We start from the raw sequence: 24243 nt of genomic DNA, 5'->3' as shown, positions 1-24243 counted from the left end.
CCTGTCTGAAGCAACCTGAGCCCCCACCAGGCCCCTTTCACCTCTAAAGCCTGTGTTCTCTGTCCCAAGGAAGGCTGCCCTACCGGGTTCCAAGGCCATCCAGGACATTCTCCAGCTTCTTTGGACTTGGGACCCGAGTACCCTCTAGAGAGGGGGAGTAAAGGGTCCTGGGCATCAGTCCTGCCTGGCCAGAAGCCTGAGGGAAAAGTATTCAGGATCAGAACCCCTCCACAATCTTATTGAGATTGGGGCAGTAGAGAGAACTTTGGGCCTAGAGCCAGGAAGACTTGTGTTCAAATCCAGCCCCAATCCCTTACTAACTGGGTGACCCTGGGCACATCACTTAGGTCTGCTTCAGTGTTCTCAACTGTAAAATGGAGATAATGGCGCCAGTATCTCAGGGTTGTGACGAGATATTTGTAAAGTTCTAGCACATAGAGCAGGTACTTAAAATCTGTCTTCTGTCCCTCCTTTCTCCCTCTTTACCTTCTTCCTTTCTTTCCTCCCTCCCTCCCTTCCTCCCTTTCTTCCTTCCCCCTTTAAGGGAAATCATAGATTTGGAGTCAGAGGACAATCAACATCACTAAGTCCCTTAAATTTTAAGCTTCAGTTTGGAAGATGGCCTAGGTATCCAGGGGCCCTTCCAGCTCCAAATCTCAATGTCCACAAATGAAGAAGTGCATCTAAATGTTTGGGAAAGGTAAAAGCACCATGGGTAAAATGGAATTATTTAGTATCATTATAGGACTTTCTCAAATACCACATTTCAACTCTTTCTTCCACAGTCAAGGAAGGGGAGAGTGGATCCAAGAGGTCTTGTGTCAGGAGGAAACTGAGGTAGAGAAATCAATGCATTGTGGGATGGAGAACAGACAAATGAGAGGTACCAAATCCAAGACCAATGTATTTATTAGAAAGACAGTTTGTAGAGGGGTTTCCTTCCCCTTTCAGGTCCTTGTTAAAGTTTAGCCAGCTTTGGTTCATTCTTTGTGCTCTGGGGTGGGGGTGACAAGAGGTAATTCAGTTGTTCCTCTGGGTTTCTGGGACACTCCAGCCACCAAGGCCACGTTCCTTAGGTAGTGGATATTGAAGCAGCAGGTCTGTTCGTCCCCCGGGGACTGGTCACAACAGTATTCGGTATCTCTCCACAAGTCCCGTCGGGAGCCACAAAGATCTCTGATGAAGATTGATTTCTGTGATGAGAGGGATTGCAGAGAAAGGTGTGAGTGTGTGGGGGAAGCAGACACATTCATCCCCATGGTTTACTAAAGGAGATATATTTAGCTGTAGAAAACGTGGAAAATGCATTTTTTCTAGAATTGTTTCTATTTTTCTCCCCCAGCCCCAAACCACCCACAGATGCTTGCCACTCTTCTCCCCATCTTCTCCCAGTGGGCCTTTTGGCCCCAGACCCTCTTCCTCTTCCAAAGGCCCTTCATGGGAGAAGGAGCAAAGCCCCTTCAGGACTAAAGCTGTAGTCCAGATGCTGGACAGATGTGCAGATCTGCAAATGCTAGAAAGGTTCCTAGAAGTTGGAAATAGGAGAATGGGGCCCAGAAGAGGCTCGAGAAAAAGGGGGGCAGGGAGCCTGGAGATGAACCAGCTAGAGCTGAGGACATCAAGCCGTCCCCCTCCTCCTCCTCCCGGCTCTCCCTAGAAAGGCCTCAGTGCTTCCGTGCGGGTGTTCACGATACAGAAGAAGCCACGCGAGTCGGCGATCCCGGCGCCCCCCTCTGGCCCTCCCGGCCCTCGGCCTACCTCCTCCTCTGCGCAGAACTCTTGTTCTGGCGGTGCCAGCTCACAGCATCGGGCCGTCATGTTCCGGATAAGCCCAGGAATCTGCTTACTGAAGTGGGGAGAAAAGGGGCTACCTTGTGGCCACGTTCTCGCTCGTCTTCCTCAAAAAGTCCTCCACCTAAACGACAGCTCCGGGAGGGGCCGGGCGGGGAGGGGCTTTATGTCTTTGTAAAGCCATTCCTGTCTCAGAACGGTACCGGTACCGGTACTGGTACCGTGCGAGGCTTCCAAGGCTTCGGCCTTGAGGGTAAGGGCTGGGCCATGGGGGGAGGGAACTGGAGGGCAGAGTGGAACCTTTCCTCGGGGCCCGCCGGACGCCGGACGGCACTTACTGCTTGGTGAGGACTTTGCGGTGGCCGCAGAGCTGGCCCATGGTGTGGGGCGTGATGCGGCTCAGGTCCACCGTCAGGATGTCGCGGTCGTAGTTGGGGTAGGGGGCGTGGCGGGCGAAGCAGATGTCGCGGGCCGGGCCGACAGGGTGCTGGCAGCACACGTGGTGGTGCGTCTTAATGGCCAGCTCCTCGTCGCAGTAGCTGTCCAGGGCCTCCTCCCACTGTGTGACAAGGCAGAAGGAGGTCAGAACGGCCGGAGGCCGGAAGGAGAAGGCCAGCCTCCTCCTCGCTCTCAGCCCCGGCTCGGACAGAGGCTCGGGAGGCGCCCAAGGCTGGCCTTCTCCGGAGAGAGCACGGCGGGCCGGGCCGGGCCAGGATTCTAAAGTGGGTCAGCTCAGGGGGCTTCAGGGAGAGGAGGGCCGGCGGGGGCGGGACCAGATGCTGGAGACGGATGCAGGTTAGAGACAGATGCATGGACGGTGGATGGACAGATGGATGCATGGATGGGTGGATGGACGGATGGATGCATGGACGGATGCCTGGACGGGTGGATGGACGGATGGATGCAGGTTAGAGACGGATGAATGGACGGGTGGATGGATGGATGCATGGATGCATGGACGGATGGATGCATGGATGGACGCATGGACGGTGGATGGACGGATGGATGCAGGTTAGAGACGGATGCATGGACGGGCTGAGGCCGGAGGTGGACGGACTGACGGCTGGGATCGGAGGTCAGAGGTAGACGGACTGACAGACAGGACAGACAGGATCAGAGTCGGAGTCAGACGCGGCGATCAGAGATGGCGGAGCCTCACTTACGGCCTGCCGGGCGCACGTGTGGTTTTCTCCTTGGTGGCAGCAGCGCCGGAACTTGCCCTCCAGCTGCGTCAGGACCCGGAGCTGCCGCTGGACGTGCTCCGTGGCGGGGAGTCCTCGGGGGACGGTTCGGAATCGCCGGAGACGGCAAATGTTCCTAACGTTGGCCGGGGAGGGCACCCCGGGGGGGAAGGAGAGCTCCAGGCCGGGGGCGGGCCTGGGGGTGGGAGGGGGGCAGGGCTCGTGGAGGCGCTCGTAGTCGGGCCGGGGGGCGCCCTCTTGGAAGCAGGAGAGCCGGGCCTCCCCCTGGAGCCAACAGCACGAATGGGCTCTGGTCTTGACCGAGAACTCAGACTCACAGAACCGAAACAGGGCATCGGCCCACTAGAGCAAAAAGAGCGGGTCATTCGGGGCCCGACGCCCCCACGCCCTCCTCCGGCCATCAGTGCCCCCCGGCGGCGCTGCGACATCCCGATCCCCGCGGCCGGCTCCCGGAGGAGGGGAAGCGGGGAGGAGCGGGGAGAGCCGGCCCTTCCCCTCCCCAGCCCGGAGCAGCCTCTCTTCCCTCCCGGCGGGGCCCACAGATGGCTTCTGGGCCCGCCACACTCACCACAAACTCGGCGCAGTCCTCTCGGTCCTTCGGGAGGCGGCAGCAGCGGGTGTAGCCCGTCTCCAGAAAGTTGAGGGCGCTGCCCTGGCGGCTGAGGTGCGAGTACCCCGTCTGGGGCAGGTTCCAGGGGCCGTAGACCACGTGCTTGCGGTCGGGGTGGCAGATCTGGTCGATGTTCTTCGAGGAGGGGCGCCCCGGGGGGAAGCCGTCCAGCCGGTAACCCCAGGACGTGGTGCGGCTCTCGGGCTGGCAGCGGGGCGGCTTGTGCTCTGGGGACCCGACAGATGGGACACCCGTCAGCTCGCGGAGAGCTGGGGAAGGGGATGAGGGCGGGGATGGAGGAAGGCAAGGAGGAGGCTGGGATGGCGGGGAGAGAGGCGGCGCTCCTGGGTCTTACCTTCCCTGTGGCTGGGGAGCTGCTCTCCGAACTGGGAGCGAATGACTGGGGAGAGAGAAAAGGGGTGGGAGGGGGAGCCCCGGGCCCTCCCCCCCCCCAGGCTCCTGGCACCAAAGCGGGAGACTCCCTGGGAAGGGAAGTGCGAGGAGGAAATTGTGCCTGGAAGGAGCCGGGAGTCGGGGGGCCCCCACCAAGGTCTTAGCCGGGCCGCGCTGGCCCCCCCACCCGGCTTCCTTATCTGGAGACGATGAATCCGCCTAGAGGATCCCTCACACTCCTTCGAGGCCCCAGATGGGACTTACCTTCTCTCTGCTCTTGGTGGGGAATCTGCTCCGTCTTCGCAGGGGGCAAAGAAGACTGTGCTGTGGTGGGAGAGAACGGGGGGACGAGTGACATCCGGGGAGAGCACGAGGGATTCTCCCTCCTTGTGGGGGACAGTAAGAAGGGGAGACGGTGGACCCGAGAAGAAAATGGCTTCGGGGTCTGGGAGGCCCAAGGGCGAGGCGGCCAAGGGGGGCAGGAAAGCGGGAGGGGAGCTACCTTCTCTCTGGTCCAGGGGGAGATGGCGGGGCGGCTCTATTTCCTTCTGGATGGGGGCGGCCTCCTCCGGGGAGGGCTCTGCTACGAGAGGAGGAAGAGGAGAGTGAAGCCTCGGAGAGGAGGGGGAGCGTCTCGGCCGGCCCCCGGCCCCCAGGGACCGAAGCTGGCCCGGCTGCGGGGACGCCTTCCCGAGGGCCCAGCATGAGAGAAGGTGGCCTGGGGCAGGGAAAGGAAGAAGAGGGGCCTGGCAGGGCGGCCATTTCAGCCCAAAGTGAGGAAACCCTTTTCGACAATGAGAGTTTTCTATTTTAGGAAGCTTTAGAGAAGGGCCCCCCTTGGAGGTCTTCCAGGGCTGGCAGCGGCTCCACTCTGGGAAGGGCAGGAGACGCCGGTTCTGGGGGGCCTCTTTGGGCCCAGAGAGAACCGAAGGCCCTGCTGGCCCCGGAGACGGCGGAAGGGCCAGGCCGGGCGGCGCTCACCTTTCTTGTCCAGAGGCAGTTTCTGAGGGCTCTGGGCCTGCTGGGGCGGGAAGTCTTCGAAGAAGTCGTGGACTGTGGGGACAAGAGGCAGTGACGGAGCGGCCGGAAGGCCGGAGACCCCCCTCCATGGCGTCCGGGCGCCTGTCCTGCTGCCCAGCTCCAGCCCGAGCCCTGAGGGAGGGCAGATGGAGCCGGATGGGCAGAGCCTGGGCCTCACCTGTCTCTGTCTGTCCCTCAAAGGCACGGTGGGAGACGATGAGGTCCTCGAGGTCGGGTTCTTGGGGGCTGGAAGGGGCCGGGGGGGCTGCGTAGCCCACTAGGAGGAAATGGTTGAGTCAGCCAGGAGCCCCCGAGGCTCCCTCCCCCTCCTCTTCCCCAGCTCCAGGCCCTCCTCACCTTCTTTGGGGAAATGTTCTGGAATGGCTTCTCTCTGCTCCGAGGGCCCTGAGGGGAAGACGGGCAAGCAGACCTGCTCAGGAGGGCCTCCCCGAGAAGGGCCTCCCCCGGCTCTTTCCAGGGAGGTGCCTCCTTTATTTTGTTTTACTATGAGAAGAGGGACGGGCCTCGGACCTCCTCCTCTCGGCCCAAGCCCAGATCAAAGAAGAGCCGGGCAGGATCCATGCAAAGCCGCCCACCAAGGTCTGTGTTTTACTCTATTCGTTGCTCTGTATTGTCTGAAGCCCTCCCTTCCGCCTTAGACTCTCCACCGCAGAAGAGTGGCCAGGGCTGGGCAATGGGGGTCAAGTGACTTGCCCAGGGTCACTCGGCTAGGAAGTGTCTGAGGCCAGACTGAAACCCAGGACCTCTGTTCTGGGCCTGGTGCTCTATCCACTGAGCCACCCGGCTGCTCTGACAAGGGATCTTTTTCGTCTTTATGTCCCCAAAGGGCCCAGCCCACAGCCTCGCATATTCTGGGTACTGACTGAAAGTCCCACTAGGCAGGGCCAGGACACCCCGAGACGGAGCCCTCTGGGTCAGCCTGGCCCACCTTGCAAGACCTTCCTTGTCCACATGGTTTTCTGAGGCCATCCACGAAAGGAGTGCGAGCGGGGGGGCCCTTGGTCCTGGCTCAAAGCCTCACCCTGGCCTGGCCCGAAGGGAATGTGGCCCATGAGGCCGGGAGGGGCTGCTGAGTCAGAGGCCCTGGTGGTGGCCGGAGGAGGCCGGAGCCTTCCTGGGGCCTGGAGCCCTGCCACGGGCAGTTTCTGCCAGGTTGTCCACGAAGGATGCTTCGGCTGCCTGCAGAGGCCATCCGTCCCTCCCTCACTCCCTCCCGGCCTCCCCGGCCTGCTCTGCTCTGCACTCCCGGGAGCCCCGCCACCACTCAGGGATGGGAGAACCGCAAAGAGGCTTCCTTCGTGGCCTTTGTGGGAGCCATCCAGACGGTGCCCTCCAGGAGAGAGATCTGGCCCAACACTAGTGAATGGATGGAGCCGGGAGAAGCGGACTTGCCCAAGGCCACACAATCGCTTCTCTTCTCTCCGCAGGTGTGGGAGCAGCCCCTCCCCCGGGTGCCGGGGCTCTCTGCTGGGGGGGGCCTTCCTGGATGGGAAGAAGCCCCCGGCGGAGGGGAGGTGGGACAGGGAGGACGCAGGCCTCGCCTCCCACCCGCAGACGCTGACTTTTGGCCTCTAAGGAGCACTTTCCTCTGGTTCCTATCCCCATTTTACAAATCTGCAAACTGAGGCTCGGAGTGGCTCGCCCAGCCACAAAGTTATTTCTGGAGCAAAGGCTGAAGTGAGCTCTTAGCAGGGTGAAGACCAGACGTGCTTGGGGGGCTCGGCCGCTGCCCCCCCACCCCGGGCTGACCCACACTCACCTCCCTGAGAGGCCGACGCGCCGGAGGCCAAGAGCATGAGGAGGAGAGCGGCAGGGGCTGCGGCCCCCATCCTGGGGCAGGCGGCGGGCATCGGGCCCGGACTTTGGGGCTGTGGCGGCCTACTTGTGTGCTTGCAGTTGGTGCTGTTGTGATTTCTCGTGAGGTTCCTCCTCTTATAGCACCGCATCCAGCTCCCGCCCAAGCCCGGGGCTTCCTGCTCTGACTCACCCTAATCCCTGGCAACCTCCACCCCCTCCCCCAGCCAGGCAGAGGTCACAGAGAAGCCTCTCCGAGACGTGACTCCCCAGCAGGATTCCAGGGGCCCCTCCAGTCGGATATTTGGGATTCCCGCCCCGCCACCCCCCCTACTGGCCCAATGGGCAGCCTCGAGAGGGGGCCCAGAATAAGCTATTTTCAGGGCTGGGAGAGAACGTTCCGTTTGGATGCCCCCCCTTGTCCCCCCTCGCTTTCCAGAGCCTGAGAGGGGGGTCCCGCAGGGGAGCAGGATGTATATTTATCTACCTCCCACGCTTGGCTGCTTTCATTCAGAAGTGGGGAGGCCGTGGGCAGAGGCCAGCCCTTTCCCCATTTCTTTGACCCAGAGGCTGACTGGGACAGACAAACAGCTGAAGGTCCAAGTTTATTCTCATCATCATTCTCTTTTCCCCCCAGACCACATGTTGCTCCCCTGGGAATGTGCCGCCCGGGGGACAGACGGATGCCCTATGTGCCCCTTCCCTCCAGCTCGAGCAGAGTTCCAGGGAAACCCCCCAAATGTGACCCCCTCCAGGAGGGCCATCGTGTTCCATTCTCTTCCCCCCACCATTCCTGAGGGAGGCTGGTGGCTCAGGCCCCAAATGCTTCTGCTGGCTTTCATGAATTGGCTCAAAATATCTCTTCGGCATTGAGGACCCTGGCGTACTGCAACTCTCGAAGCCGACCTACTGCCTCGGCGACAGCCCGCTCTCCCAGCTGGCCGCTGTCTCTTGTTCGAATGTTTACCGTCCCCCGACTCTGCTCTCTGGGCCCCACCACTATGGAAGAAGGAAGAGGCGGGTTAGGTGCAGCCCAGGAGCTCAGGCTCCAGAACATTAGGCAGCGCTGGCCCACTTGGGCTTCTGGGAGAGATGGGGATCCCTGACCACGTTTGTGGCAGAGGAGGAAGAGGGTTATATTTAGCGGTGCCCTTGGCTGCCCAGCTGCCTTCTGAGGAGGGGAGGCCGAGATAAGAAAGAACCGTTTCTTCCCTTTCCTTCCCAACTTCCCCACCTCATTATCATTTCCAGTCAGGGATCCAGAGGCGAGAGTTAACAAGGTGCAAGAGATGAGAGGATGTCACAAACAACCTGAGAATGCAGATGTGGGCCAATCTAGGCAGAGACAAAGGCTTCACAGAGAACAAGGGGAAGCTAGATATTGGTGGGCAAAGTCAGAAGCAAACCAGGGGAGGCGCGCTCATTTTCTACTCCTAAAGGAGAGGGCTAAGCCCTAGAAAAATGGGGAAACCGAGGCCTTAACAGCAAGAGCTCCCACAGATAGAGCACTTGAATAGAGGCAGGCACTTGATACTGATGATCTCATCTGCTCAGCGCACCAGCCCTTCAAGGAAGATTAACGTCCCCATTTTATAGATTCTTAGGGACTTGCCCATGGTCACACAATTCTCAGGTTTCTGAAGCAGGATTCAAACTCAAGTCCTCTTGAGTCATGATTATCCACTATGCTATGGTGAGAAACCACCAAGACGTTCCTTGTCCCAGAATGTGTCATTCGTGCCTCCATTGCCCAGGGCTCTGTTGCAGTCCAGGATAAACAAGCAAAGACAATTACTTAATAACCTCATTAATCCTTCTTGTCCCTTTTTTCTAAAGCTGAAAAAAACCCAATTAATCCCAGAGGTGGAAGGATGCTGAGTGGGAGAAGATGATGAAACTGGGGAAGGAGATGGGCATGGGTGCCAAAGAAGTTGTGTTCCACTTCCCAGCTCCTTTAGGCCCCGGGAGAGATAATGAGCCTCAGAGTCTGAAGGAGTTGACATAAGTTAACTGGGAAGAAAAGGGAGAGGGTTTCTCAGCACAGGTGGCACCCTGGGATTCTGGGTGCCAGCTCTGCTCCTCCATCTGGAATCACTCACCAAACTGGAAATTATACTGAGAAAGCTGGGCCCGTCGGACTCTCCGGCTGAGGGTCAGGCTCGGGTCCTTATCCAAGTCGCCGACCAGTCCTGCGGCCTGCAGGGCTCTTTGCACCTGGATGAAAGTTTGGGAAGAGATGACAAGAGTCACTGGCGACCAAAGGGCAAGGAGAGTCCGACCAGGAATCTCGTCTCACTCCCCTTCCATGAACCTGACTGGAACTTGGGCCCAACTGGGCAATGAGCTGTTCACTCGACTTGGCCTCCAACCACTCATCTCTGTGCGTTCCCAGAGCCTCTAATCCACACCCTCAGCTCTACCTCTGAATCCCTTCCTCCCAGATTCAGGCGTCTCTTCTTCTGGAAGCCTTCCCTAACCCCTCTGCAATGCTCTTTCTCTTTCCAGGCAACCATATCCCAGACTGATCTGGGTAGATTCTGTATTCCCCCAGGAGAAGGGACAGTTTCATTTTTGTCTTTGTTTCCCCACCCGCACGCAGAGCAGGGGTTTAACAAGGCTTCTTGTACCCTTTGGCTTTTCCTGGCTCCCATTCCTTACCTTCTACTTTAGTTTCTCAGTCCTGACCCTGACCACATTCCCTCATTCTTTCCAAGCTCTGATCCCAAGCTCCCCCTCTCACCTCTCGGGCATAACCCTCTTGCTCAGCTCCCACAGGGATGACCATAGCCTGGAGTGGAGAGAGCCACAGTGGCCTGAGGTTGAGAGGAGAAACAGTGCAGTTACTCCTCCACAAGAATGGAAAGGGGACAATAAAGCCTGGGGAAGTGTGCAACGAGACAAAGGAGTAAAACAGTTTAGACACTGTGGGGCTGTGTGTATCTGAGAGTCTCAAAGACTTAGACTCAGAGCAGGAAGACCTGTAGAGGCAGGCCCCTTCCCCCTCGCCCTATTTTACAGATGAGCACCCTGAGACAGAGGTTCAATAACTCCCCTAGAGCCAGGAAGCTAGGAACTGTCTCATTTGGGATTTACATGCAGATCTTCCTATCCACTATGTCCTGCTGCCTCTGTTGGGGCAACAGAGGTCAGAACTTATGGCTCAGTGGTCTTACCATTTGCCTCCATAGTTCTCAGCCAGCACCCCTAACATTCTTTCCACTGAGCCTAGCACTGCTCGGTGAATGAGGACTGGGCGCTCCAGGACCCCTGCTTGCCTTGATGGGTAGGAAGGAGAAAGTCAGAAACTGAGTTCAAACCTTTTCCCCATCTCCCAGGTCCAGAAACCCCAGAAAAAGTGCCCTAGAAGTCTGAGATGGAGGAAGGAGAAGTGGGAGCCTCCTCCCAAGAGAATGCCAGGGACTTGGAGATAGGGGCTGTTTTGTTTCTCTTGGTATGCCTAGCACCTTAAACAGTGGGTGCTTAATAAATATTTGTCAAATGGAACCGAACCATTTTATATATACAGTATTGATTTCTGGCAAAAAGGACCAAGTGGGAAAGGAGATGGACACTGTATTCATGGGCTGGATGCCTTGGAGTACCATGAAGAGACACGGAGTGGGGAAGCCTCCATACCCCATATACTGGAGGCCGAATCTCAAAGGCAGCTGGAAGTCAAGCTGGATTGTCCCACACTGATGGGGCCTTCCCAGAGCATCCTGGATATGAACATCAATCTAGAGAAAGACAGTACATGGGGTTGGTCAGCACTAGGATCCTCGATCACTCTGAAACTTGGATCATGAATAGAAGGAACCCCAGAGGCCATCTAGTTCAATCTCTTCATGAGAAAACTGAAGACCAGGGAAAACAAGTGACTTGTTTAAGGTGACCTAGGTACCAGGGGTAGGATTTAAACAAAGGTTCTCTGACTCCGGAGGAAGTGCCTGTCCCCACTTTCTAGCACACCTGCTCTTCATCCATCCAGGAACAATGACTCACCTTGGGTCCATAAAAGGCACCATCTCCAGCATTCAGATCCCAGGGCTCCCCAAACTCATCTAGGGCTTGTTGAAGGATCTAGAGGGTGGCAGAATGAAGTCACTCTGGAATTCTAGGGAACTCCCCTTTCCACGTTCACATAGTCTTCCCCATTTTTCTGCTGTCTCCTCCCAGAAAAATGGGGAAGGCTCCAGGATTGCTAATTCCTCTCCATCAATCCCATGGAGGTTTGTGGCTCCTGTTCCCATTTTTCCCTCAACTACTAACCTGTTCAGCCTGGTCCCAAAGGAAAGACTCCCCTAGGAAGGAAGACGGCCTGGTAGACAGTACCAAATGAAAGGAGAAGCCAAGGACTGTGTAGACAGAGCGAAGGAAATCAAGGCATCCTTGGATCTCAGATTCTAGCTGGAGGAGAGAAGGACGTGGGGGAGGTGCAAGTTTGGTTGAGGGCCTGAGGAAGTGCTAATGTCAAATGGCCACGATAAAAAGGGTAGTGGTGGGGAGAATAAAAGACATCAAGAGTGACAAAGGAGTGGGGCAGCTAGGTAGCACACTGGACAGATCACCAGGCCTGGAGTTGGGAGGACCTGGGTTCAAATATGGCCTCAGACACTTCCTCCCTGTATAACCCTAAGCAAGTCATTTAACCTCCATTGCCTAGCCATTCCTGTTCTGTCTCTTGTTTCCGAGACAGAAAGTAAGGGTTAAAAAAGTCATAGGGAATGGATGAGTATGTATGTAGATGCATACAAAACTGGGATAACATGGTGCTTCAAAGGGCACACGTGAGGGTACAATGAGCTAATGAGGTGCTAGAAACTCATGGAGAACAAAAGGAGTGATGATACAAAGTAGGGGATAACCTGATCTTGAGCACAAAAGATATGAGCATCATCCTGCTGGAACCTTCGGAGCCGAGTCAGGCCCCCTAGACCCCCTGAGGCTTCGGTTCGGTGCAGGGCCCCAAAATCTGCCAGCCGCAGAGGCAGCTCCCGCCAGGATCGGGGTCGGTGTGCGAATATCAGGCTAGCAGTGAGGGAGGAGAGAGGAGTGAGTTGGTGTCCTCTGGGGAGATTCAGGTCCTGACTCCCAGTCCCAAAGGAATGCTGAAGTCTGCCTTTGCACTCTAGTCCAGCCAATCTGCTGACTGTCTCCACACAAATGACAGACAGTTTCCTGTCTCCTTTCCTTTAAAGATGCCCTTCCCTGCTCCTGAAATGTCCTTTTGTCTCCTCTTTTCCCATCACACATCAAAACTGAGTTCCTCTGGGAAATCTTATCTGACCCTTCCTGGTCAGGGGCTCCTCTCCTCCACATCAGGGTTTATTTATGTGTATGCATTCGTTTTGTATTCTAGCAGTTTATACTGTTGATGTTGGTGCCTCTGTAACTGTTATGTAATGTGTTATCTTACTACCAACTAAATTCTAAGGCGGCACCTCCCCCCCCCCACGAAAAGAATTTTGCATATGATTCCACTGAATACCTTGTGACCACCTATGCAGGGGAGGAGCTCACCAAATGTCTACCATTTGGCTAATCCTACAAAGTCAGGTCTGGGAGAGACATTAAAGAACATCTTGTCCGACTCCTCCATTTTCTCCTCTAGGGAGTGGCAGTAAGATTTAGAATACAGACCTCCTGATTCTCAGTTCAGTTCTCTTTCCAATATCCCAGATTCCTGGGTCTAGTCCCCAACAGATCCAGCCTCCCAGCTCACCAATGTGCAGGGCAGTTCATGGGCTTAAGGGCCAGCATGCTTTGAGGGTGGTTAGTGGAACAGTCATTTTGACAATCTGTGGGTCCATCAGGGTCGGGAGGCCGAAGGACAAACATGTCTCCACTATAATGCTTCCAGTGTCCTGACTGCTCCCATAGCTTTGTGGAGAAGAGTGTTGGAGTCCTCACTTCTGAGAACCCTCGACGGGCGTACTCATCCTGAAGGAGATGGCAGACGGGATCAGGACGAAGCAAGAGCCCCCAGTTCCCCAGGCCTCTAGTCCAACCTGTACACAATCAAAGTTCTCAAAGCATCACACACTTGAGGTTCTTTTCCATGCTCTCTTCCCCTTGATCCCCAAACCTACATAAATCTATGCACTTTTCCTCTTCTCTAATCCACTCCCATGTCTCTGGTTCCCTTAAGGGTGACTATCAGTTCTCTCTTTAGTGATCCCCCTCAGGGTTCTGGTCCCTCATACCCTGATGAAAGTCATCAGTGCGTTATATACTCTTGTCCCCCGTGGCAGGAAAAAGCAGCTTCCAGGGCTCAGCTCATGGAAGAAAAAAAGCTCCTGGTCCTGGAGATCCACAAGTTGGGTCAGAGGTGGCTAGGGATCTATGCTCCTCAGAGCTCCCTAGTCCCTGTTTGGTCCCAAGCCAGGCCTTCCCTTCCTTCCCACCAAGACCAGCCTCTTTTTTCCCAGTGTCCACCCAAGCTACCCTTCCGACCCCCATCCCTGGTGACCAGCACTGCCATACTTTCCCAATGCGTCTGTGATCTTTTGCTGCTGCCTCTTCCCTTTGCTTCTCCCAGGCTCTCAGTCCCTCAGAAGTGGGGAAGGAAATACCATACACTCTCTGCAATGGCTCCTGAGCCCCTGAAGGCCCTACCCATGATGAGGATGAGTTCTGAGGAAGACAGGAAAGGGAAGGTAGAAAGGGCCCCAGAGCAACCTCCACTATGTCCCTATTGATGACATGGGGAGCTAACAGGGCTGCCACCAATCTCTCATAACAGCCTGTCTTGCCTTACCTAACTCTAATTTTTCTCATCAGTATTACTGGCAGGACACCTTCAACTGCTGGCTCCCAATGATCAGATCCTTAGGATCCATGTTTAATTATTTCTTTCTTGTGCCATTCAAATTTTGGTCTTAAATACACTTCCAGCCTTGTTTTCACTGTCATTGATAGACCCAAGTGTTCACCCTATACCACTTGGATCATCGCTTTAGATGATCTCACCTCATCCCCTTTGTGAGTCCTCTATCTAGGCCTCTTCATGGTTCAGCCAGTCACCAGTGCTTGCCTGGATTACCACAAACTTTAGTCAGTAATATAACCTTCCTTCCATTTATGCCAGAGTTCCTAGTTATACCATGCCTACTGTCTTGTATATAAAATCCAACATCATGGTCTGTTTTATTGCTATTATTGATAAATGGAGTCTTCAACCCCACTATATTCTTACAGCAAATTAAATGGTTGTTCAAAGAATGTTTATAAATATTTACATATAAGCCACATATAATTTATATGTGACATATATGTTTCATCATATCTACAGTATCTCTATGAAGAGGTGATATGGCAGAAACATTTAAGTTACCAAGAGTCAAGGGAACAAAAAATGGGGCAACTAGGTGGCTCAGTGGATAGAGAACCAGGCCTGGAGATGGAAGGTCCAGTTCAAATCTGGTCTCAGACCCTTCCTAACTGTGCCATCCTGGGCAAGTCACTTAACCCCACTGCCTAGTCCTTAACACTCTTCTGCCTTGGAACCAATACAAAGTACTGATTCTAAGAAAAAGGCAAAGGTTAAAACAACAACAAAAGTGAAGGGAATAGTCCCAAGGTCAGAGTGAGTTAGTCAGTTAGGCTGAGAATTTAGATCCTTCTGACTCCTAATCCCAGGTTCTTTCTCCATCTTGGGACATTTGGACCTGAGCTCTGCTCTAGTAGTCTTTTTTTTTTTTTCCCCTCCAAACCCTTACTTTCTGTCTTGGAGTCAATACTGTGTATTGGCTCCAAGGCAGAAGAGTGATAGCCTTTACCACTGCCTAGCCTTTACCACTCTTCTGCCTTAGAACCGATACTCAGTATTGATTCTAAGACAGAAGGTAAGAGTTTAAAAAAAAAAAAAAAAAGCTCCAAGTTTTACTTTCTCAACCTGCTGGGATTCTATAATGCAATGCTCAAAAGCAGGAAGCCCTTTCCCCTCCTCTTTGACAGTTATGTCTAAGCCTTCCTGTCCTACTCCCTTCTATCCCTGGCTCAGAGCTTTCTAGAACTCCCTGTTCAGCTTCTGCTATTTATCTCTATTGCCCCCTACCATATACAGCGAGTGAAATGGTCTGGTCTTATTTCTTTTTCAGTTTTGAAATATTTGCATTGATAAATATCAACACACAGAATATCGTAACTTTTCAGTTTTTCCCTCTTATATCTCCATTAGAATTCTCTGCCCTTTCATTGCCATTTACTTTTCTCATGTGGCCATAGTGTGTACTCTATTCTCATTTTGTTCTATTTTTCTCCCATGTTGTATTTCAAACAGGTCTTTCTCTATTTCTTTTAAATAGTCATACTTTAATATTAACTTCATTATGGAATTCCATTACATCAAAATACCACAATTTATTTAATCCCTTTGCCACTGTTCAACATTTAGGTTGCTTCTATTTTTTGTAATAACAATGAAGCCATGAAAATCTCTGAATAGCCTTAAAAAACAAACAAAAAACTTTAACACCCCCTAGCAGGGTATATTGGTGTCAATGGAATTATTATTCCATTAAAATACGACTATTTTTGTAGCTTCTACTCTGTACTATCAGGTTGCTTTCTAAAATTCAGCAAGTTTTGAATTTACCAACAAGGGATGTGAGTGTATTTTTGCCCCACTCGAAAAGCACTTTTGTTACTTTTTGTTATTTTGTTTGTTATATTTGTTACTTTTAATTACTTTAATATTTTATTCAATTTCAAAATAATTTATTTAATTATTTTAACCTATTTGATTTTACACTTGATCTTAGCCAAAAGGCTGAGAAGCAATAACCCATTTGATTTTAAAATAATTTAAATCAAATCGTCTCACATACTTCCTAGCTGCGTGATCCTGGGCAAGTCACTTAACCCCAATTGCCTAGCCCTTACCACTCATTTTGCCTTTGGACTGATACTTATTAGGACTGATTCTAAGATAAAAAGTAAGGGTTAAAAAGAAGAATTTATAAAATTGGCTTAATTTGCATATCTGATTATTAGAAAACATGAGCAATATTTCAACTAATTTTCTTTGTAAAGGTTTTGTATTGATACCCTTTGTTTTTATATCACCTTTATTTCTGAATATATTCCTCCCTTCTGTCCCATTCAGTGAGCTGTCCTGTTTAGGAAATTGAGAGGATTAGAACAGCAAGTGGTAATGGAAGCTGAGTGAACCACACCAACTCGATCTTGTGAATCAATTCTAAAGCTAATTTTCTATTCAATTACGGGTCTAGTTCAATTTTTTTCTTATGAGAAAACTTCATTCAGTGGTAGGAACAAAGAGAGGGCTTTATTGCACTATTTAGACCTAGGCCTGCAAGGCTGAGAAGCTGGATCCCCTCTACATATTGCTTACATACCCTTAACTAAGGACCTAGGTTCTGCTGACCAGAAACCCAGTCCTATCTGAAGATTGAGCAGGGGATGCATGGGGTGTTCAGGAAGACTAGTATCTCTGGTGTGAGGGCTTGCCAAGAAGTTTCCAGAGCTGTTTTCCTCCTTTGGTGTCTACTCAGCTCTCACCTGTGGCTCCTAGAAGCTATAGCATGTGCCATAGCCACACCCTGGTAAACCATTTTGGCAGGTGGGCTAAACTAGATTGAGGATAACCAACAGGCCCAGGTATGTGAAGACTTTCCCCAGTGGAAGAGGTGGATGAGAACGATTTGTTCCAATGGCCATGAAGGCAGTAGAAGCAGGAGCTGTGGAACACTTAGAACACTGTGGTTTGAAGAAGCTGAGGTCAACTACTGCATCGCAAGCCATCACCAGTCATCTTGAATTCTGTCAACTGAACTTTGCCACTGGACTAAGATAACTTTGGAAGACAACGAGGCTGATGATTTTGTGCAACTTTGCCTCACTTAAATTTAATTCATGAACAAGTCAAGACATCATCTGTGATATCAATGGTCCTCTTTGAAAACAAAGGATGAATGAACAACATCTCAAGCAATTCATATGTCTTATATGAAAACTGTCCCTGTATTGAATAGTCATTTGTTTCCAGGTACTTTTAATTAAAGGGAGAAGTGGGACACTTTTTTCTGATTTCAGGAAACTGTACCTGTTCCCTTTCCCTCTCCCAGCTTGGAAAGTCCCTAATCTTTCCTACAATTAGAAATCAGATTACTTAGTTTTATACTCTGGTTAATTATTTTCTTTTAATTAATTGGTCTTATTTGATTATTTTTAATGCATAAAAATCTGTCCCCCTGTATTCTGGGGAAGCCTGGTTTCAATTTTTTAGGCAATTAGCAAAAAATGCTTAATAAATTGATATGCTAGGAAGCTTGAACCTTTGCTTCCTCGGCCATTTCATCTTTTACCCACCACACTATGAAAATATTGTTTTTTTTAAAAAGGAAAAATAGTAATTTGGCAAAAATGATCATGATATCCACTCACATCTGATGGACTGTGATATTCCACACCTGTTATCTCCCATCCACGACTGCCAAAGAAGGAATGAAAGTATATTTTCCTTCCTCTTCTCCAGGGCCAAACTTGGGCATTATTGTTATTTGGCATTCAGTTTTGAAATTTTGTTTCCTTTGGAACTGTAGTCAGTGTATTTTTCCTGGTTCTCTTTACTTCACTCCATGATTTCTGATTCTTCATATTTGTCATTTCTTACAGCAAACCAGAATATTACAGTCAAAAGTACTATTATGTACCATACTGACATATGGTATTTAAAGTCTTTTTTTTCCTCTTTTGGATGAAGTACTTATTAATATTTAGTTTCCCCCCCAAATATAGTCTGTTTGTCTTCCTTATGGTCTGGAAGTTATTTTTGTCATTTAAAAAAAACAAAACAAAACAACACAAAACCCTACCAACCAGTTTATTACCAAAATATTTATAGTAGTACTTCTTGTGGTGGCAAAGAACTGGAATCAAAGTAGATGTACATTGATTGGGGAACGGTTAAACAAATTGTGGTAAATGAATATAAAAGAGTATTACTGTAAGAAACAATGAACGTGATGAATACAGAGAAGCAAGGCAAGACTTCAATGAATTGATGCAAAGTTAAAGAAACAGAACCAGGAAAACATTAGCCATAATAACCATAACAATTCCAGTGGAAAGAACAGCATCAATGAAACAATGAAAAATGTGAGCCACAAAATTATATGTGAAAAAACACTTACTCCCCCATACCCGACTTCTTTGTAGAGGTAGGGGATCATTGATGTGGAACAATGAATATAATGTCAGACTTTCTGATATGTTGGTTAGTACTTTAGAATCTTTTTTCTTTTGAAAAAATTCTTTATTATGAGAAGTGTGTTGTCATAGAAAGAGTTGGTCTTGAAGCCAGGAAAACTGGGATTCCAAGACCTGCCTCAGACACACACAATGCAGGTAGCCCAGGGTAAGTCACTTAACCTCTCTGTCCCCAAGATAATTCTCCAGGACTCTAAGTTTCAGGGCTGACTCATATGGAAGTTCCCTACATCAATTAAATCACAGGTCTAATATCTCTCATTTTCCTTATTCCTGTAATAAAAAAAGAATGGCTCTCTGGAAGGGTATGAGGATGAAGGCTACAGTAGATATACTCAGAGGTGGTAAGAAAAACCCAAAACAACAAATAGATATCAATAAAAAACTTAACTCGAGCCTCTCTGATTTAGATTCAGGTTTTTCAAAATCTGTTCTATGTGCCAAAATTTTCTTGTTCTTTAAGTTATACTATAGAAACTTTTAAATTTTCTTGTAATAAGCCCATTCATGTTGTCCCTAGAATATGGAAAATGACTGACTAATCCCTTCTCTCCTCCCTAAGAGAGTGAACAAGGAAAATCTCTATTTTCTCCTCCTTTTACTCACTGTCAGAAGCTTCAGCACACCAATCTGTCCCGTATGGCGGAGGTGGGGGCCCTTGCAAAGGTCAACTGACGTGCCACATCTGTGAGAAGGAAGGGGGTTAAAAGAGTCAGTGTCTCACATTTTTGAGCCTCTAGTTTTCTCCTCTTCACAGTTTCCATCCCTTGAAGAAAGGCTGCCTGGTGTCTAAGGGAAGATCTGGGAGACAAAGACAGCCCCAGACCTAGTACTACTTCTTTTATTGTGGCAGAAGTGGTCTCCATTACTTGGGTTTTTCTTACCCATATACTGTAGCCATCTGCTCCTTTACTTTGTCTTCAATCAGCTGTAGCTTAAAAGGGTTATCCTGAAGGGAAGGAAGTCAGGGGGAGAGGGTGATGTTATTGAGAGGAAGAAGACATTTCCCTCTGTTATTGTCTCTTCCACTTGCCCTCAGTTCCCAGTGTCCCTGACCTTTTCTGACCTTAAACAGCTGACAAAGCTGCTCTCGAGAGGCCACGAGTCGCCGGAAAGGGTGAGCAGCAGCTACAATCCTCTGACATGTCTGTTCTAGGATAGGCAGCTCTGAGCCTCGCACTGTCCTAGAAAACAAATTGGTTAGTCTACATATGAGATGGATCACTCCCAGTGAACAGAAGCCTGAACTGGGAAGAATATCCTAGAGCAGTGATGGGCAAACTTTTTAAAGAAGGGGCCAAAGGAAAGGAAATGCTCATCTGTCAGTCTGTTTCTAAGGCAACTCTTTCAAAGTTTCATTGTATTGTATCCTACTTGTATTTGTCAGATTGGGAATAATGTCGTGTGGAAGGATAGAACATTTCAGAGGGCTGCATCTGGCCTGTAGGCCATAGTTTGCCCATCACTGTCCTAGAGGAAAGAAGAGATACAGGTACTGTCTCTAAATGATCTCTTAGAACAACCAAGGGAGGCAAGACTTAAATATTCAAAGAAGACAAAGGGATGCAAACAGAAGCTACTGTATGATAGAGAGTAAGAAAGACACAGTAGGCAGTCCAGTTGAGTAAAGTTAAAGACAATTAGTGCTGAGGAGAATGATTAGCAGGGAAGGATTAACGTAATTTTAGACCAAAAAAACCTGAAAGGAGAGGATGATCATGAATTTTAAGAGATGGTATGAGGTGAATCTGGGAGCTGGAGACTAGGGACAAGAATTCCATTCCTCCCCACTTTTTCCATGGTTGACATGTAACACAAATTTCTCACTCAATTCTCACTCTCTCAGTGACAAACAGAAAGCCTGGGAAAGAAGTAAGGACTCCAGAAGAATATAGAGTCAATTCTGGAGAATCTTAACTTAGTCACTTTGCATTCTCCAATGTGAATACTACTCTACTTTCATAAAGTTCTTACTGAAAAAGCTCCTTTTGCTCTCATCCTCCCTTAACTCTTCTCTACTCACCGATTTCCTCCAAGAGATATGTCATGATAAAATCCACAAGAGGTGCTGGGGCCACGGCAGAGGAGGGCACTTAGAAGATGTTCAGCAGCTGCCCCCAGAACATGGGCACTAGAATGCCAGAACAGCTGGATTCAAAAGAAAGGAGTAATAGTATATTTCCCTCCAAACCTCCTGACCCTTAACATTCTATATTTAATTAGCTCTTCACTCTCTAGGTAACTTGGCAGGAGTACAATAGGAGAATGGAAGGAAATTAGACCTCAGGAGAATATAATATGTTAAAATTAGAAGAAACCTCAGACTTCTTAGTTAAACCTAATTTACAGATAAGGTAAATGAGGCCCAAAAAAACCAGAGAAGGCCCAAAGTCAAACACTGACTTAGTGGAAGAGTCAGGAGTAGAATTCACATCTCTTGATTCTCAGACTAGTCCTATTTCCCATAAGTGAATTCCCATCTGTGTGAAACATTAAGAGGCCAACTCCTTTCAGCTTTTGATAACCAATCCCATGTTAAACTTGCTTCTTGTGCTTAAAATATACTTCTTATGAAGGTCCTTAAGTAAAGTTCTACCTTGGTTTTATAACTTTCTCTTTCAGCACCAACAATATAGAATTTTCTCTTAAGTCTTCCTGCCCTCTTCTCTTCCTCCTCCAAGATATCTGAGTGACAGATTTTCTTTTCTAATTACATTTGGTTATATTAAAGTCAAGCTGCATTAGCTGGGCAAATTAAAACAGGGGAAGGTGGAAGGCACTCTGGCTAAAGGATAAAGAGATATTATAGTGCAGAAAAAAGCTCGGAACCTGTCATTTCACTTATGGACCTGAGCTCAGATCCTGGCTTTGGCATTTCTTACCTGTATGACCTCTGAGCCTTCATCTGTAAAAGAGGTCTAAACTACATAACCTCTAAGATCCCTCTCAGATTTAAGACTCTAGAGGTAGGCAGAGAAGCCCAAGACATGTTTAAACATGTATTTCAGATACTTCTCAAAGTAGTCATGTTGGTTTAATGTCTTTATAATCTTGTGTGCTATCTGTCCTTTTTATTAATACATGTGAGTATCATATGCCAGGGAAGGGAGAGAGGGAAGCAGGATGAGCTGGAAAGAACACTAGAAGAAAACTTGGATTTTGGGCAAGACATGTAATCAGGCTGAGTCTTGGTTTTTACATCTTTAAAAGGGGTGTTATAATACCTAGCAGTACTCAATATGATGGTTGTGGAAATCAAATACATTACCATATAATTATAAGGGTCTATGTAACTTTTTCTATTCAATGCCCAATACAAACAGGCAAATAATCAATACTAAAAGAAATGGGAAAATGCACCAGACTTAAGGTAAAGGGAAGAGTCTGTTGTGAGGATTAAATGAAATAATATATGTAAGATAAACCACAAATTTTAAAGTGTTATATATAAATATCAGTTATTATAATTACTAAGTTCAAAAGGCTTTGATACTGAACTTGGTGATACACAAACCTCAGTTCAGCTTTTTTAGAAATATCAGGTTAGCTGTAGTTGTGTTTTTAGGTAAAGCAATCACAAAGTCTGTCTACAAAGGTGTAGAAGAGTATCCATGTGCTTTGGTGGAAAGGATCTACATTGATGAAATCCTTTAAGAAATTAAAAAAACAAACAAACAAACAAATGTTGGGGGTAGAAGGGTCTCTGACTATTCCCTTACCCATAAGATGAAACTGAAGCAAACAAAAGTGCTATAGGATAAGACTTGGGAATCCAGTTGGAATATTTTCCAGTTCAGGTGCCAGCTTAACCTGGCTAGTGAGGGAGTCACTCACCGCCTTTCCTTCAGGGGAATCAAAAGTCAGAAAGTCAATGTCAGCATCCCCTTCCAAGGGCCGATCCATATCATAGATGACTCCATTTACTCGAGCAGCTACTGCAGTATCTGCTAAGGTGGAACTAAGAGGGAAGAAAAGGCCAGGGTCAGAATTCCTATAGGAATGGGGCAAATGTGGTGTGGGAACACAACTCTGGGATATTAGAACCTGTTATTTCACCTAGAGAGCACAAAAATAAGGAAGAGAGATTAAGATGAAATCAGAGGGATAGAAAATTTTTTTTTAACCCTTACATTTTGTCTTAGAAATGATTGGGCTCCGGGGGCAGCTGGGTAGCTCAGTGGATTGAGAGTCGGGCCTAGAGACGGGAGGTCCTAGTTTCAAATCTGGCCCCAGACACTTCCCAGCTGTGTGACCCTGGGCAAGTCACTTGAACCCCATTGCCCACCCTTACTACTCTTCCGCCTAGGAGCCAATACACAGAAGTTAAGGGTTAAAAAAAAAAAAAAAAAAAAAAAAAGAAAGAAAGAAATGATTGGGTTCCAAGGTAAAAGAACTTTGATAAGGGCTAGACAATCAGGATTAAGTGACCTGCACAGAGTCACACAGCTGGAAAGTGTCTGAGGCCAGATTTGGAAGTGGAAAATTTAATGGGAAAGCATGATGGAAGAATGGAGACTAAGGGTGGAGAAATTACAATTGAATTTTGGCAGTTATGTGGGCCTGTAGATAGAATGCTGGGTCTGTAGTCGGTAAGACTAGAGTTAGAATGTGACCTCAGACACCAGCTGTTTGCCCTTGGGCATGTCACTTCACCTCTGTCTCAGTCTCTCCACCATGGGTGATAATAATAGTACCTACTTCTCAGGGTTGTTTTGAGGATCAAAAGAGGTAACAGTGCCCAGCCCTATATAATTGGCAGCCCCTCTTCTGGCAGTCCTGCTTTATAAACCTTAACAGGGCTCAGGGCCGAGACTCGTCCGTGGACTCAACGTCTTTGGGGGTGGGGGGGCCGCAGGATGTTGGGCCACGTACCTGATCTGCAGGGCTACCTGGTAGGGTGTTGTGCTCCAAGCTTCAGCGTCCACTCTCCGGTTGCCGGGAGCAAGGACTCGGATTGGGCGCCGTTCCCTCCGCGCCCTCTCCGCTGTGCGCTCGGCCTGCGTGGCCCACAGTTCCTCGAAGAGGCCCAATCTCTCTGCAAGCCAGTGGGGAAGGGACGACACGGGGGCCTGGGGGAGAGCAGAGACCTGTTAGGCCGCAGTTGGTCGAGAGGCAAGGGGTGAGGGGTTCTTGCCACAAGGCAGCTTCCAGGGTGGCCCCTCCTTCCGGGCCTCCGGGACACAGGTTTTATTATTTATTATTTTTTTGGAACGGGGTGGGGGTGGGGGGTGTATATCCCTGCTCGCACCGTGTGTAATCCGCAGCCGGGAGTCCCCCGGATCCCAAGGCGCAGCCACAACCCTTGCATGCTTTACGACCCCCACTGCCCAAGGGTTGAGGCTCACACAGTCGCGTCCCGGAAACAGCTCCTGCTAGTCCCCTTCGTCCCCACAAGGCTTCCTGTCCGAGAATGCCCTCGCTGATTGGCTAAGAAGACCGTCACTCATCTGTCCTGGGAACGCTTGAAAAGGCATTCCCCAAGCATCACAGGGACTCGCTGCCAAAGGTTCCGCCTGCCTGAAATGCCCGGGATGCAGGCCAAGTCTGAATCCCTCTGGCAGCCAAAAGGCAGTGTGTGTGTGTGTGTGTGTGCGTGCGTGCGTGCGTGCGTGCGTGCGGCGAGTCTGACCAACGTGACAAACTGGCACCTTGGGAAGGCGCCCAGAAATAAGCCCCGCTAAATTTCAGTCTCCTTTAATTTTAAATGAACACGACCGACACCTTCAAGCCTTTTCTCACCTGTAAGCATCCGTTTTCCTGGCTGTCCACCAAGGATAGGACAACTTGGCTTTCAGCTCTCGCTACAAAAACTTACACTCTTCCCCTTCCACTCTAGTTCCGAGCTTCCCTTGTCTCCTATTCTTTCTTCCCATACTAAATCTGGACACAGTGGACTAGGGCGAAATTTGTTTATTGTATTGATCACAATGAAAATGAGGGTGAAGGGTAGTTAGAGGGAGGAATGGCGTGAAAGAGAATAATGATGGACCATGGATGGTAGAAGGAGAGTTTTCATTCAGAGGTTATTTATTCTGCGCTGCCACAGAGGTCACAGCTTCTTGAGAGACAGGGAAGGAGGGGTTTAAGTCTTTGGCCTGGGTCATAGATTCAGGACCCCAGATCTCCGTTCTGTCTTCTGACTTGCTGAACATCCTGAAATGGAAAGAGAAAAAGAAACGT

The 24243-nt window shown here is 49.7% G+C and overlaps 2 protein-coding genes across 3 annotated transcripts; both read right to left on the bottom strand.

The window, feature by feature from the left end:
- Nucleotides 1-891: 891 nt before the first annotated feature.
- ECM1 (extracellular matrix protein 1) lies at nt 892-7004 on the bottom strand. Of its 2 annotated transcripts, none has more exons than XM_044672632.1 (12): nt 6797-7004; nt 5374-5421; nt 5195-5293; nt 4978-5049; nt 4499-4579; nt 4261-4320; nt 3959-4003; nt 3562-3830; nt 2955-3335; nt 2130-2350; nt 1759-1846; nt 892-1193 (listed from the first exon to the last, which is right to left on the bottom strand). In XM_044672632.1, the coding sequence occupies exons 1-12, from the start codon at nt 6981-6983 to the stop codon at nt 981-983; spliced, it is 1764 nt and encodes a 587-aa protein (XP_044528567.1). In that variant the 5' UTR covers nt 6984-7004; the 3' UTR covers nt 892-980. The 2 variants fall into 2 exon arrangements, with proteins under 2 accessions (XP_044528567.1, XP_044528568.1); XM_044672633.1 differs by having other exon boundaries at nt 4499-4576.
- Nucleotides 7005-7417: 413 nt separating this feature from the next.
- On the bottom strand, nt 7418-23408 carry TARS2 (threonyl-tRNA synthetase 2, mitochondrial). Its single transcript, XM_044672630.1, has 18 exons — nt 23312-23408; nt 22936-23132; nt 21898-22021; nt 20087-20211; nt 19130-19247; nt 18948-19012; nt 18670-18748; nt 13315-13464; nt 13035-13133; nt 12554-12771; nt 11697-11859; nt 11101-11238; nt 10834-10911; nt 10468-10568; nt 10005-10106; nt 9572-9644; nt 8931-9045; nt 7418-7830 (listed from the first exon to the last, which is right to left on the bottom strand). Exons 1-18 carry the CDS (start codon nt 23369-23371, stop codon nt 7682-7684), a joined length of 2154 nt encoding a protein of 717 aa, XP_044528565.1. The 5' UTR covers nt 23372-23408; the 3' UTR covers nt 7418-7681.
- Nucleotides 23409-24243: the final 835 nt, after the last annotated feature.

Source organism: Gracilinanus agilis, chromosome 4, assembly GCF_016433145.1.
Source record: "Gracilinanus agilis isolate LMUSP501 chromosome 4, AgileGrace, whole genome shotgun sequence".
Taxonomy (NCBI): domain Eukaryota; kingdom Metazoa; phylum Chordata; class Mammalia; order Didelphimorphia; family Didelphidae; genus Gracilinanus; species Gracilinanus agilis.
Note: the sequence above shows the minus strand (reverse complement) of the source record. Positions and strands in the feature narration are given on the sequence as shown.